We start from the raw sequence: 14,939 nt of genomic DNA, 5'->3' as shown, positions 1-14,939 counted from the left end.
AGAGGGAGCTCTTCTTAATATTTTGACACCAAAATCATGTCGATACACCTTACCGACTGCGAGTAAAGCCACCCACGCTTTAACTTGACAGACTGTAAAAAAATATTTCTAAAGATAAAAATGACTTATATCCTGGAAAAAAATCAATTTAAGCACTTATCCACCTCAATATATAATTACTAATCTTTCTAGGTGATGGTGTGTTGTATGGATGCAGAAGATTATTCGCATCTTCCAGTAAGTCAATACGAAGAGGACAACATTTTAAGAGAGATGAACAAATCTCTTTTGGGATTTAGACAAAGACATATTCCAAGTAGTCCGACTGATCCTGTGAGGCCAGAATCGGATTCTGAAACAGGGCTAGGTACCAGAAGATTATCTCCAATTGGAGAAAGTTTCAGCAGCACGCCACCGGAAGTTGAACATCAGGAAAAGCCCCTTGCGATGAATAGTACAGAAAGCCAGAGTAAGGAATACGGTTTATATTTACAATATTTCAGACTTCACAAATTATTTTCTTTAATTAATTCAGGTACTACATTACTAAGAGTTCAAATCAAAATATACTGCATTTCAACTAAATAGAGGAATTTTTAACCCTAACAGGCGAATTTTCAACAAAATAGTTGAGTTTTTAAAGTAGAATCTCGAATCTTTTCAGAAAACATTTGACTCGAAGCCAGAAAAGATGAATTTTTAACTTATAGTTGAATTTTAAGCAAACAAAAATCATTTCCAATCAAACAGTTGCATTTACAAACAAATAGTTTAATTCCAACCTACACGGATAAATATTTAAAAAAAAATTTTTTTTTTAAGAGTTGGATTTTCAACCACAAAAGATTTTTCAATCCAAAAAGAAAAAATTTCAATTAAATTGTAGAATTTCCAAACCAAATGGAGGGATTTTTTACAAAATATTTCGACTTTCTAAAAAATTGTTTAATTTTCAAATAAAAGACTATTTTCAAAATAAAAGTCAACTGTTAATCAAACAGATGACTTCTACCAAACTCTTAAAATTTCAAGCAAGATAGAAGAATTTGCTATAAAACGGTTAAAATTTTTACCTGAAAATTTAAATTTCCAACAAGCAAGTTGATCTGCAACCAAAGAATGGAATATTTAACCAAAGCACGTTAATTTTTAACAAAACAGTTGACTTTTCAACCAAAAGAGATGAATTTTCAACATAAAAGGCGAACTTTTTAAAAAAAGTTGAGTTCTTAAACTGAAAGTGTGAATTTGCAACCCGATAGTTGATTTTTTTACAAAAATTGATTAATTTTTTGCGAAAAAGATCAATTTGAACCAAGAAGATGAATGTTCAACCATAGACATAAATCTTGAACAACAAAAAATTGTCAACAAAGTAGTTCAACTTCCAACCAACTAGTGCCATTTTTAATTTTTTTAAATTCAAATTTTTAACGAAAAATTTAATACTATATAGTTCTATCAAAAAACTTTTTAATTTTAAAGCAAAAACAGTTCAATTCGACCAAAAAGAGGAATTTTCAATACAATAGAATCCTCCAAGAAAAAAGATTAATTTCTCATAAAACAGCTGTATTATAAGCGAAAAAAGATGAATATTCAAACTGAAAAGACAGGTCTGCAACTAAAAAATATTTTGCAGTCCAAAAAAATAAAAGGAATTCAAATTGTGGCATTTTCAAGCCAGAAAGGCGAATTTAATAATTCTTAAATTTTCAAATAAAAAAGATGAGTTTTGGCCACATAAATATATTAGTACTAGACTTTTTCATTTAAAAGAATTAACTTCTCACTAAGAAGATTACTTTTCTGCAAAACGAATTTTCAACAAAACAGTTAAATTGTCGAACAAAAAAGATTAATTCTCAAAGAAAAATGTAATATTTTTTAATGTTGAAAATTCGTTCTTTTTGTTTAAAAATCAATATTATCAATTGAAAATTATTAACCCTTTCCATTATTGGCTGAAAATTAATTATTTTTAGTTGAAAATTTATCTTTTTGGTTAAAAATTTTATTTTTTGTAGAAATTTTTTTTATCAATCTTGCTAACTGAAAATGAATTAACCTATTTTTTGCTGAAACCTGCTTGTTTTTTGTTGAAAATTCAACAATTTGTTTGAACATTTATATACTTTTTTGTAAATTCGTCATTTTCAAGAGAAAGTTTATCTTCTTGATTGAAAATTTAACTCACTGATTGACAGTTGAACAACTTTGCCGGGAATTTATATTATTAGTTGAAGATCCACCTCCTTAATTGAAAAATTAGCTTCTTTTGTTGGGTATTCACATTTTGGCCTTGAAAATTCTATTAGAATCTTTCTTGCTTAAAAATTTTGCTATTTTTTTGACAATTCGCCTTTTTGGTTTACAAAGTCTTCTATTCTAGTGGAAATTTGATTTGCTCTGAATAAAAATGCGAGTTCCTGATCAAAAATTAATCTGGTTTGATTGAGGATTCAACTTTTTTGTTGAAAATTTATATTTTTTGTTAAATTAAAATGTTTCAAAATTAAAATTCTGTATTAGTTGAAATATCTACTATTTTTGATTGGAAATTGATCGTTTTTAGTTTGAAATTTAACTATTTAACTTAAAAAATCGCCTTTTTCGCTTAAAAACTGTATTATTTTCGTAGAAACTTTAACTATTTGGTTAAAAATGAACTTTTTCTAATAGAAATGAACCATTTCTAATAGAAAATTCATCTTTTAGTTTTTCTTGTTTCAAAATGTCAACTTTTACATTTTTTGTTGAGAATTCATCTTGCTGGTTAAATGCGACTGGCTTTGATTTTAAATAAAATCTTTTTCGGTTGAAATATCAAATGTTATTTTTTTTTTTTTTTAAATAATCTTTTTTGGTTGAAAATTCCACTACTTAAAAATCCAGCTATTTGGTTATAAATGTAGCTGTTTGGCCTATAAATAATTTTTATCTGAAATAGGCAGAACAAGCGCACTTTATATGCCTGTGGAGCGGCAGTAAAATAGCACTTTATTCTACTATGACGAGCGGCACGTATAATCAAGCACCGTTTTCCAGGAAAATAGTTCTTGTTCGGCCCTTTTCAGATAAAGTATCGCATGCACCACGGCAGTAACGTTGTTTTATACTCGAATTTAGATTTACCGATCTCGCCTTCGGCTCGGACGTTAAATTCTGCATCCTCGTATAAAGTTCAACTTTAATGCCTAAGTACATAATCTACTATTTTGTGTATTGGAGATTGAACTATTCGGTTAAAAATTAATCTTTTCGGGTTTAGAAGTAAACTATTTTCTAAAACATTCGACTTTTCAGCCTAAAAGTTCCAAAATTTCGTTAAAAATGCATCCTTTTGGTAAAAAAAGGTATGTGGCAGAGGGGCCAAAGCGTTTCATATAGAAATCAATATGGTAGCTGTAGAATAATTTTATTTAAAAGAATTTGTTCCTCCATTCTTCACCTATTTTCGGAAAAAATCGGCCTATTTTCCCTATTTTGAAAGCTACATTATGGTCTCTGAAGTCTGTTATCAAATAAAATCAAAGATAAAATTTTGATTTAAAAAAAGGGGGGGTGTTTATAATTTTGACGTGACCCTGGGTCATTCAAGCTTTGTGTGATGATCTGTGACTATGAAGGTGAGGGCTGGACAAAATCTTCAAAATAGCGTGACATATTATATGATCGGCCCCTTCCAACGACAGAATTTTTAACCTAAATGTTTGGATTTTTTATTTTCACCCTTATATTGTATGGTCACAGAAGAACCTTAAACAAAAAATTTTGTTTTTCAGAATCTGCAGCGCTTTTAAAAGACACGTGTGAACGCACAAAAGAAGTTAGAATCCGTGGAAATGGGGCATCGAGTCCTGGCCTAGTAACTAAAGCACCAAGTTGCGTTAATAAAAGAAATCGTTTTATAGTTCTTGGATCAAGTGGAGAAGTATTACCAGTGACAAGAAAATCTGTAGGACAGACATCTGTTTATAGTAGTTGTAATAGTCAAAGTACTGATAGTTTTCACAGTGCTAGGGATACAGTCGACGAGGATGCAGGTACCTTTCAATTTTTAAAAAAGTAGTTCGAAATTATTAGAGAACATTTACAACATTTTTAGGGTTTCGTAGCCCCGGGTGGAAATCATGATTCTAGTTTCAGTTCGTTTTCAGGGTGGTTGTTTTAATCAAAGAAAAAATGCTCGATCATTTCCCGGTTCGCAAACATTTTTCACGGTCAATAAAATTACCAAATTTGAACTCTAAAGCTTAAAATTTTTCCATTTAAAGCAATAAAAAATAAAGTATAAATTAAAGCACTCGAGGTGGAACTCTTGAATCTTAAACTTTTAAAATTAAAGTATGATAGTTTTTTAATTAAAAAATTTTGTATTCAAAGGCTCAATAAAAATAAAAGCGTATAAAATGGAAGGTACTGATACTCTTCAATTGAACAATTTTAAACAAAATGCAGATAAACTGCAAAATTTAGAATTTTTAACTTTTATATATTATGTGGATTTCATAAATTCACATTCAATTCCAAGAATATAAATATACTTTATGATTTTCAATGCTCTAAATTAAAAAATGAATTATTTTTAACTGAACACTTAGAAGTTAAATTGTTTCAATCTTAAATAATTTAAACATCCTCAAGAAGCTTTAGCCTTTTATTTCAAAATCTTGAGAAATCGAGAAGTTATCAAAATTTTTTCAAATTTAAAATTATTTAAAAAATTTCTTCGAACTTCTAAATATCCTTCAAAATGAATCGAATTTTCCCTAAAATTTTGAGAAAAATCTTCCAGATTCTTTTTGACAATTTGGAAAATCCTTTAACATCTTTTTAAATATTCTCTTAAAATAACTTTTCAAAACGAAAAACCATTTTCATCTTTCTTGTTATTTATCCATCGAAATTAAACAATTTTACTTACAAATTAAAAATTTTTTTAAAGAACAACTAAAATTGTATATTCAAAGTTTAAAAGTTTTTCGAAGTTTTAACGATTCAATGCCTTCTATGTCAATCAATTCAGTTTCAAATTGTTTACTTTTAAAGGTTGCAAATTACTCTTTTTAAATGAACAGTCAAATATTTAATTATAAGTCTTTTATTACGAATATATTATTATGAAGTTATTTTCAAGTTCAAAATAGTTTATAAAGTTTCAATCGGAAATTTACATTTTTTTATGACTAAGAATTTCGAATTGAAACAGTTTATTTTTTAACGTTAAAATCTGAACATTCTTAAATTTTTAACGGATTTACGCTTTTACTTTTACTTAGCTAAGTCTTCAAGAATGCATTTTTTAATTCTTTAAATTAAAAATTTACGCTTAATAATAAAAATCTAAAACGAATAATGTTTAAAGTAAAAGATTTTCGAATTGCGCATTGTGAACTGAATTATATCATAATTAAGAAAGATAATTAAATAAATTAGATTAAGAAAATTATTGACATCGAACTTGGATAGATTTCTCTTCTAAAGATTTGTAAAATTCCCGATCGGAAAATAAATTCACTCTCATTTCCCGGTTCTTCCAGGTCTCAACACATTTTCGATCATTTCCCGGTCGAGCGGACACCCTGGTTTTACTTTTCTCCAAGGTTGGGAAGTGAGGGGAAATTATGAGAGGGAAATTCAGGGAAGTGAGGAAAGATAATGAGAGCTGGGGGAGGGAAGTAGGGGAATCGAAGAGGGGGAGGGGGAAGTAGTTGGAGAATTTTGAGGAGAAAGGAGGAAAGGCATAGAAGGTGCAGGTTTAAAACACTTAGTTATCGTCTTAATAGGCTACGAAACCCTTGCTTGCAGGCGAGCTGAGCCTATTGTGAATAATTTTTTTTTTATCAACAGAGGATGAAGAACAAAAATTCTTAAGAAGTTTCAGTAATCAGACGGATAGTCCAGACAGGAGGGGAACTTTCGCTCAAAGGTTGAAGGATGCTTTGAATCGAGAAAGCACAGCTACTGGAACATCTTCCAATAATTCTTCCAGCGAAAGCAACTATGCTGTTGGTATTAGTGTCACTGGCAGTCATGTTGGAGATCAAAATATTAAGTACGTATTATTTTATCAGGTAGTTGTTCCATTTTAGGTAAACAAAGTTTTTTTTCTGTTTTTCCCTACTCAATTTCCTGAACATTAATATTAAAATACTCACAGGATTTTATCCTTGAACATTTTTAATATTTAATCTTTTATAAACAAAATAAAAGAATTTTATATTAAAGTTGAAGAATTTCAGATTTATCTATTTCAGCCCAAACAGATGAATGTTTAATCCAAATGATAAGTTTTTAACGGAAGTGTGGAATTTTCGACCAAAATGGACGAATTTTCATAAAAATAGTGTAACTATCAACTAATTAATTAAATTTCCTACGAGATTAATAGAATTTTTAACTCAGAACGACGAATGTGTAACGAAAAAATATTAAACTTTAACCAAAACCAGTTGAATTTGCCACCAAAGAGTTAAATTTTCAAGCCAAAAAGACAAAATGTATTACTTGATAATTCAACAAAATAAAGAATTTAAAACTAAATTGTTAAATTTTCTAACAAATAGCTTAAATTTTGAGTAACAAATAATTCAATTTTGAACCAAAAATGGCAAATTAAATTTTTTCTGAAGAAAAATCTACTCTCGTCGCTCCACTGGAAATCGAAACAAAAAACTTCCGATTGCCGGTCGGGTGCTTTCCCATTAAGCTATTAGAGAGATCGAAAGCAGAATCTTTTTTCAGAAATATATGCTCTCTCAAGCCAGTTGTTACATTTATGGTATATGCAATTCAAAGGAATCTGTAGTATCATCAGAGATAGTTACCGTCAATTACTGTAGATACATTTTTCACCAAAGTGAAAATAGAAATCAACCCACCGATTTGTGGAGCGATCACAAATCGTTTTTATAATATCTTGTCTGAAAATTACATTAACGTATTATACGGATGAATTCAAAAAACGAGCTACCCATGCGAAGAACAATTGAAGACCCTCTAACTTCATGTCGATCAACTGAATACGTGTGAGTGTCTAACCTATCGGACCTCTCTGTTCTTTTATACTTTTAGGGCTCTACTTCATAAACGAAATAGATAAAAATTCTGACATTTTTGAAGAATCTCTGGTATTGCGTCCTTCTATCGTGTCCCGGTTTTTGAAAAAAATGGTCAGAACCGTTTGGGCGTTATTCTAAAATATGTTACATTTTCAATACCTTGGGATAGGCCTTACGTGCATAAGATGCGATTTTGGATTTTACTTATCTCAACTTTGAAAGGGTTAGCTTGTTTCTAACTAGGCCAAACTTTAGATAACGCTCTAATAAATCTACGATCCCAATTTCAAAAAAATTCGTAGAAAACATTTTTATCCGTATAATATCTTAACTTTTTTCTGTTGTTTTAAGAGTTACGGTGGTGAAAAAGGTATCTACACTAATTGATGGTAACTATCTCCGATGCTGATACAGGTTCCTTTAAAAAATAACAAAGTTAAATTTTCAGTAAAAAAGAACCCCCTCCCCCCCCCCCTAATACGTGTTTTCAACAATATCGTGAAATTTTTAACCTAAGGCAATAAAATGATAAGTTTTCCTACGAAAAAATAAATTTCCGATAAATAAAAATGGTTCAGTTTTAACTATGAGGGTATAGAATTTTTCTCCAAGCAAGATAAACTTTCAACATTATAGTTGAAATTTTACGCAAATAGTTTAATTCTCAACCTACAAAGATAAGTCACATTTTTAATCAGAACTGATTAAAATTAGAAGAAAAAAAAAACAGTTGCATTTTCAAACGAAAAGGATGAATTTTTTTTCGAAAAAAATTAATTTTCAATAAAATGATGAATTCTTACAGCAAGTTTTATCATTCGAGTTGCAAATTCACCCCTTTGGTTGGAAATGTAGCTATTTTGTTTAAAATTTATCTTTTTGGCTGAATTAACCTGTTTTTGACTGAAAATTAAAATCTTTTTTCATTCAAATATAAAAAATATTACATTTTTCATTGAAAATTAATTTTTTTGTTGATAAAAATTCAACTACTTACTTAAAAGTTGGACTGTTTTAGTAAAAATTCATTATTTTTATTAAATATTCATCACCTAAGTTTAAAATTCATCTTTTTGGTTGAAAATCCTTTTCTTTTAATAAAATTAATCTTCTTGGTTGAAAATTCAACTATCGGATTGAAAATTCATTTTTGTTATTGTTGAGAATTTATCTCTTTGGTCGAAAAATCAAGTATTTTATTAAAATTTTATATATTTTCATGAAAATGCAATATTTTTTTCATGAAAAATCTTTTTGTTTCCCCTGGTTTATAGTATTTTGGTCTACCTTTAAATGTAAAAAAAGGTCAAGTAGTTTTCAAAGCGTCTTGTTTTCTAAATTTTTGAATTTCTAATACTAATTCTTAAAAAATGAATCAAAACTTTGTAAGAAGAGGGAAAAGGATAGAAGTTTGTCAAAAGTCCTGATTTTAAGTGTCTTAGAGGATTTTTTACAAATTAAATGGGGGGAAATGAGGATGGACTATGATTCCTCATACTCTGGGCGTCACAAATATTTATTATCGAATGCTTAGAATCAAAAGGGGTGGATCGAGAGGTTTTGTACTGAGAGATGAAACAGTAGACGAGGAATTCCTTAAAGAATCTTTAGAAGCTGAGCAAAAATGGCTGGGGAGGTTTCGACTGAGTCAACCAGGCATGCTTAAAAGAGATACAAGTGCCAGTAGCAGATACAGTTTTAGCACCGAATATAGTTCAGGTAAGTCTATGAAATAGTGCACTATTTTTTATTTTCCTATTTTTAATATAAATTCGATCTCTACTAGATTTTTGTTCAGAACTAGAAGAGGTCTACGAGCAACTATCAAAATGGTTGGAGGAACCAGCAGCTACTGATGAAAATCGAGAAATGGATGCAAGAGATAGAGCTGTTGTGAGATTTGCAGGTTCTCTTCTTAAGAGAGCATTGAGTGAATCTTTTGCAGGAGTTCCTGTTCAGGAAGGTGAACCGCAGCCTATCATCGACTCTAGTGATGCTCATCAAAGGCATAAATTAGCTCTGGCTGTGAGAAGTCTAAGTTTGGAACTAGCTCGACAGAAAAACAGGCGACAACAATCCGTAAGTGATAAGTGAAATATTTTATTTTTCAATCAGAAATTTAGTTCATTAAGTTATGATCAAACTTTCTTTGACAACTTCTTAATCGAGAGAGAACAAAGTTTTTTGGTTGTGATCCTTTCATATAACTTTTTTCAGAAATATATAAAAATGTCAATACAATACGTTTAGGCACAGCTTAGAATCTTTTTCAAGGCTAAATTCAGAATAGTTTTGTTGCATACTGAAATTAAATTAAATAAAAATTTGATGATATGAGATTGCTTTAGTATACGAGGTGACACATAATGTCATTATACGAATGTCACATTAACGACGTTAAAGTGTAAATGAATTGTTTAACCACCAGCGTGAAAAATACAGGTTAAACTAACTGAAGAATTACATGTTGAAACAAAGACAGGAAAGAACAAAACATTAAAATTAACAAACAAAAAATGGAAACATGACACAGGAAAGATTGAACTCCAGACATAAAGCATCTAGTGAGCGCACCAAATAGCGTGATTTAAAAAAAAACTTTATTAATTTAGAATACATTGCTAATAATTACTGATATTCCTCTTTTCAAAAAACTATTTTCATTGTTTCCAATTATACCTGTCTTTAACTTCATACAGGCCTATCCAATGTAAACATTGTTACAACATGTACATTTAGTCATTTAAAATACATTAGACATGTTTTATTTTGCATCCTCATCTTTCTCATTGATAATTTTTTCTTATTTGTCACTATTTATGTAAATGACTGTAAATCATCTTGGGAATTTAAAAACTTCTTCTGCATTAAATTTGAAGTAAAGTCATATTCTACAAACTACATTTTAACCATGGTTGCAATTTTATGTTATAAAAATACTAACTCATCTTCAGAATAATAAAAGTTCATTTTTACACAGCCTTATTAAAATGGAATGAGAGACAGCCAGAATTTAACGGGCTTGTATTTTTTTCTTATTATTTCAACTGTAATAATAGGACCGAGCGAAAATATATGTATTTTTTTTTAAGTTCGGAGGAGTAGTAAAAGTTGTAGTTTAGCACCTGGATCTTCCGTAAAAAGTATAGATAGAAAAATGTACCTTTAAATTCGCGCATCCACGATCAATCTCAAAATAATCAATAACAGCGAATTTTTTGTTAGTTTTGGTATTATTTTGGCGACAAGGGTAAATTGAATAATTAACGGAAATGAAGAAGAAAAATCGCTCTTACACGTATAAAATAAATGTGTTTCCTGCATCATCAAAATACATCACTATTTTCACCAAAACACCGCACGGCAACACTTAAAGTAGGGAAGCACGCACTTCTGCGTAATCGCATATAATGCTTGCGACGCAATTTTATAACTAGACGTACGAAGAAGTTATTTAACAGAAAATCACTTACTTTAATCAATGTTAAATTAACTTCCACGAATAACACAGTGTTCACTATTCTCACGTCAACACTTGACTGTTTGAAATTATAAAACACTACATTGGGTCTCCGTTGTCTGAAGTCGATCTAAAATCTCTTTCTACCACGTGAAATAGACAGAGACGGTCCGATTGTATTCCAATGAAGGGTCTTTTCGTTTCGAAACGATCGTACTCTCTCTATCTCTGCCTACCCAATACTTGTTCGTTGTTTTCTGTGTCGAATCGTAAAGCCCAATATGTATCTACGGCAACGCCAACAATTCAGAAAAATTTGAATTTTAATGAAAAATTAACAAAAAATCTTAAAGTAAATAATTAATTTTAAACTGTAGATATTACTTTGATATACTACTTCGTTCGGCCCTGCAACCCAAGCACATTTGGCTACTAACAGTCCCATGGCGAGAACCCTCCTGTCAGAAATCAAGAGAAAGAGGGCACCATCTAACATGCCGAGCCTTAACTCTGGAGAAGCCTCTAGGGCTAAAAAGAAACCTCAAGTGAAGGGTATTGTCCCAGGAAGAATTGACGTACTTGGGCGCAAAAGAAGGGGAAAAAGGGGCCCAGCACGGGATCCAGCTGAAGTAGAGAACCGCGCAACTCGGAGGAGTAGAAGTAAAAATAAGGGGGTCTGTCGTGAATTAGTTCTAACAAAGGTAGCCGAAAATCGAAACTACGCAGAGACTGTGACGAATATTAAATCGAAAGTCAAGCCAGATGACTCATCAGTTGATGTTAAGGCCACAAGAGATCAGGGAAGATCTCAAAGCCTTCTTCGGCAAGATCTGGAAGAAGGAACTAAAGATCAATTTCACTAAGAAGGACTAAAGAGGGAGCCTAAAAGCTGTCGCAGAGATAAGCAAGGCAGAGGCAATGTGTGCACAGGATTAACATAAGGCAGCTGACTACACAGATCCCTAGATATATTCTTTGCTCAGATAGAAACGACGGAAGCCCCGTGGATCACATTCCTGGCTCTGCAAGACGTATGAGTTATATGGAAGTCAAGCGAACTAAAGCGGGAAGACGTCGACTTTAATCGAGGGAAACATGGAACGCTGCCAACTGGCGCAGGAGTTTTTATATTAGATAACATGGGAAAATGTGGAGATGTATCGGTAATTAATGAGCAACACGCAAAACCTAAAAAAAAATTGGTATTCCAACACGATGGATAGAAGCAGCACCCCCCCCCCCCCCCCCCCCCCCCCCCCCCGGAAAGATGCCGGATGATAGTCATCGTAAAGGGTATGGATATGTTTGTATAAAAATTGAGATCAACACCTTAATCAGAACTTGGCGGTTGATGGCCAGCGTAGAGATGAGTTTAGAGATCTACAATACCTAATCCACGAGTGATCTATTTTCTTGGAAGGACGACCGGCCTTCCTGGGATATCTTTCTAGACAGTTTCTGGGTAGGTCCCTGAAGCAAGTCAAACTTTAATCTTTGAAACCGGATGTTTAAGCTGTAAGCGAAATTGGAAGGTTCTTTAGGAAGGGAAATATTATTCTATAACTTTGATAAGTTGCGTAAATTGCGGAAAAAAGGACTGGTTTGAGCATGGGCGTTGTTCCGTCTTGCTCCCTCTCCATGTGGTTAGAGATGACATGAGTTTGGCCTTCGTTTGAGCCATGAACGACTGAAGGAATGCATACAATGGATTGTCATGTTATCGGAAGTACACATAAGAATTTTCAACGTGGAAATTGTATTTTTAGTTGCGGCCGTTTGCTGAATAACAAAAAGCCACAATAAACAAGAAAAAGAGTATCTTAGCCAGCTTTTAGGTCTCGCCAAATGAAGGAATAGCCATATTCCACAAAAAATTGGACGAGATCGATGACCTGATGCGGAATCTGGACGGTGAAGTTATACTAGCCGGGAACTTAATACGAAGTCTACAGAATGGGGCGACATGATCTGACACGCGGGATAACGAGCTAACCCATATGGCGGACAGCCTAGACCTAACCATCTTAAACTCTGGCTGGAGTTTTTTTAAAAATTACAAGGCTAGTGGCCATAGGTGTATTGGATTCCAAATAGATAAGTTAAACAAAAGTGGCAACATTAGAGTCATGAAGAAAAGCAAGAAGAGCTGGAATTCAAACAGGCTAGATGTGGTTTCTTTCACCTAAGGTATCGCCAAAAAGGGAGGGCATTTATCTAATGAGCATGCACCTTCAGTCTCTTCCAAGATGGCCGCAGAAGACCTAGCTGACAGAACAATAAGCCTCTTAGATCATGGCTGTAGTACATCATTGACAAGGTGCTCTATCTGAACCAGAAGGGAATCTTTGTTATTTACTGGTGAACGAAGGAGATCGCTGAACTTCAAAGGGAATATACAGTACAAACTGAGAAAGAAGAAACTGAATGCATCTATAAAACAGAATAAAGTCTAGATATGGAAAGAGATCTGCACTTACATAACATACCAAGAGTGCTTCGAATCCCTAGCCTGACCGTATTCCCTCTATGCTGCGGTCTGCTAGGAATGTTCCCGAATAGCAGAATGGGTGAAGATCACTTTTTTATGCAAAGAAGGACATAATTTACTATGGGATGTGATACTCTTGAAACCTGAGAGGTATATTGCCAGAACGTCGAAATCATCCAAATCTACCGAGATCTAAAATATTCGGTGAAGGTGACCAGATTCTTTGTACTGTCTTATGTCTTGGGAATAAATACGGATGAGGCACAACAATAATATTGTAGAAAACAATTTTAGCTATTAAAAATGTGATTTCTTACCGATTTAACCAAGAATTAAGTATAACTCGCGATTTCGAGCTTTATCGTGGATGCGCGAAACTAAGATATATATTTTTCTTATCTGTACACTTTTGCAGGAATTCTGGGTACCAAACTAAAACTTATGGATACCCTATTAATTCCAAAATATATTTTTTTTCGCAAGTTGCAGGCTGTTGTACTTAATTTAAATTTTCAACTTTTATAACAATTCATTTTTTAATTATTTATAGACTTATTTAACGTACTCATATCAATCTTTAACTCTTGAAACGCGTTTAAAAAAATTTTAAAGTGGAACAATTCGAATTCGATGGCTCAAAACAGTCGCATTTCAAATTGGAAATTTTAGAAATTTGTTATTTCCCGGTCCAGTGGTCACCCTGATTTCGATTTATATAGAAACGCCGATTCGTTAATATTAACAAATTAATTCTTGCATTTACTTTTAGAAGTTTTATAAGAGTTGACCGCGGCCACCCACGCTGATTGTTCATTAGGCCGAAATTCATTCAAATGCATGGGAAAAAACATAAAAATTCAATTTTTATATAATAAAAAACAGTTAATCGAACTTTCTTCTGCAGTACGCTAACCAAGAAAGCTTCTTATATTTTTCAATACAAAATTTATTATAAAAAACAGTAAGTTTCTCGAGTTTTATACGAAAGTACGGTTTACTTTTTAACGGGCAGTTCAAATAGAAGTACTATCATCTCTATTTAAATATTGATGTTATTATTTATTGTCTTGATTAAAGTAAATAATTATAATAATATTACATTATATGATTATTTAATAATAATAATTGAATATTAAAAATACTTTTTTAAATATTGTTTTAAGTTACAAACGCAAAAAATATGAAATTATATATAGCCTAAGAGCGAACTAGTATACAAATTCATTTTGCCTTAAAATTTAAATCATTGAATTGTTAATATTGCACTGCAATTGAAATGTTATGATTATTAGATTAATTAAATAAAATAATTTTATTGAAAAGTGAGGTTTTTCACAGTCGATGAAATTAAAAAGCTTTATTATTTTTATCTTTCAATATTGGTGTAAACTGGAAGTCGTTTTTACTATAGTTTCAAATTTCAAAAACGTATTTGCACATGCACATTAGGAAAATTAATAGTCCTAAATAATTGTTTATTATCGTTTCAAAATTTTATGACGAATGTTTAAAAAATTACAAATTTCATGATTCGTCTATAATTATAAGTAATGTTAAACGGCTTTATTTAAGAAAAGGAAATTTCAAATATAAAATTAATTAATACTTTTTGTGCTATATTAATATAAAAATTAATACAAATAGAACAGACTAAAACTGTAAATATTTACATTATCACATGCATTTGCGCAGCTAGTCGGCCCAATGCACAGCCAGCGCTACCGTGGCCGCGGTCAACATTTCCGTCATTTTCAACTCAGCGTGCATGGGGGCTGCCTTAAGGGCATGCGACACAGTGGAATTCCTACATTACCAACCTCTTTTCTCTATTGAACAAAATTTTTTTTTGAACCATAGAACTTTTTTTGTAAATCAAATATCGAACTCAAAATTTCAGGAGAGCATTAGAAGACATTATCCTACGTTT

General features: G+C 31.6%; 1 protein-coding gene across 3 annotated transcripts in view; it reads left to right on the top strand.

The window, feature by feature from the left end:
- Positions 1-14,939, top strand: part of LOC117174413 — a 67,880-nt gene that overhangs the window by 32,266 nt on the left and 20,675 nt on the right. For 2 of the 3 annotated variants that reach the window (XM_033363519.1, XM_033363517.1), the window contains exons 8-12: positions 193-469; positions 3,786-4,046; positions 5,854-6,058; positions 8,599-8,783; positions 8,851-9,143. In XM_033363519.1, coding sequence (XP_033219410.1) covers positions 193-469; positions 3,786-4,046; positions 5,854-6,058; positions 8,599-8,783; positions 8,851-9,143 — 1,221 coding nt within the window. The remainder of the gene's footprint in view (positions 1-192; positions 470-3,785; positions 4,047-5,853; positions 6,059-8,598; positions 8,784-8,850; positions 9,144-14,939) is intronic. The other variant, XM_033363518.1, reaches the window with a different exon arrangement.

The sequence above is a fragment of the Belonocnema kinseyi genome, chromosome 6 (assembly GCF_010883055.1).
Source record: "Belonocnema kinseyi isolate 2016_QV_RU_SX_M_011 chromosome 6, B_treatae_v1, whole genome shotgun sequence".
Taxonomy (NCBI): domain Eukaryota; kingdom Metazoa; phylum Arthropoda; class Insecta; order Hymenoptera; family Cynipidae; genus Belonocnema; species Belonocnema kinseyi.
This window is presented reverse-complemented; position numbering and strand designations above follow the sequence as displayed.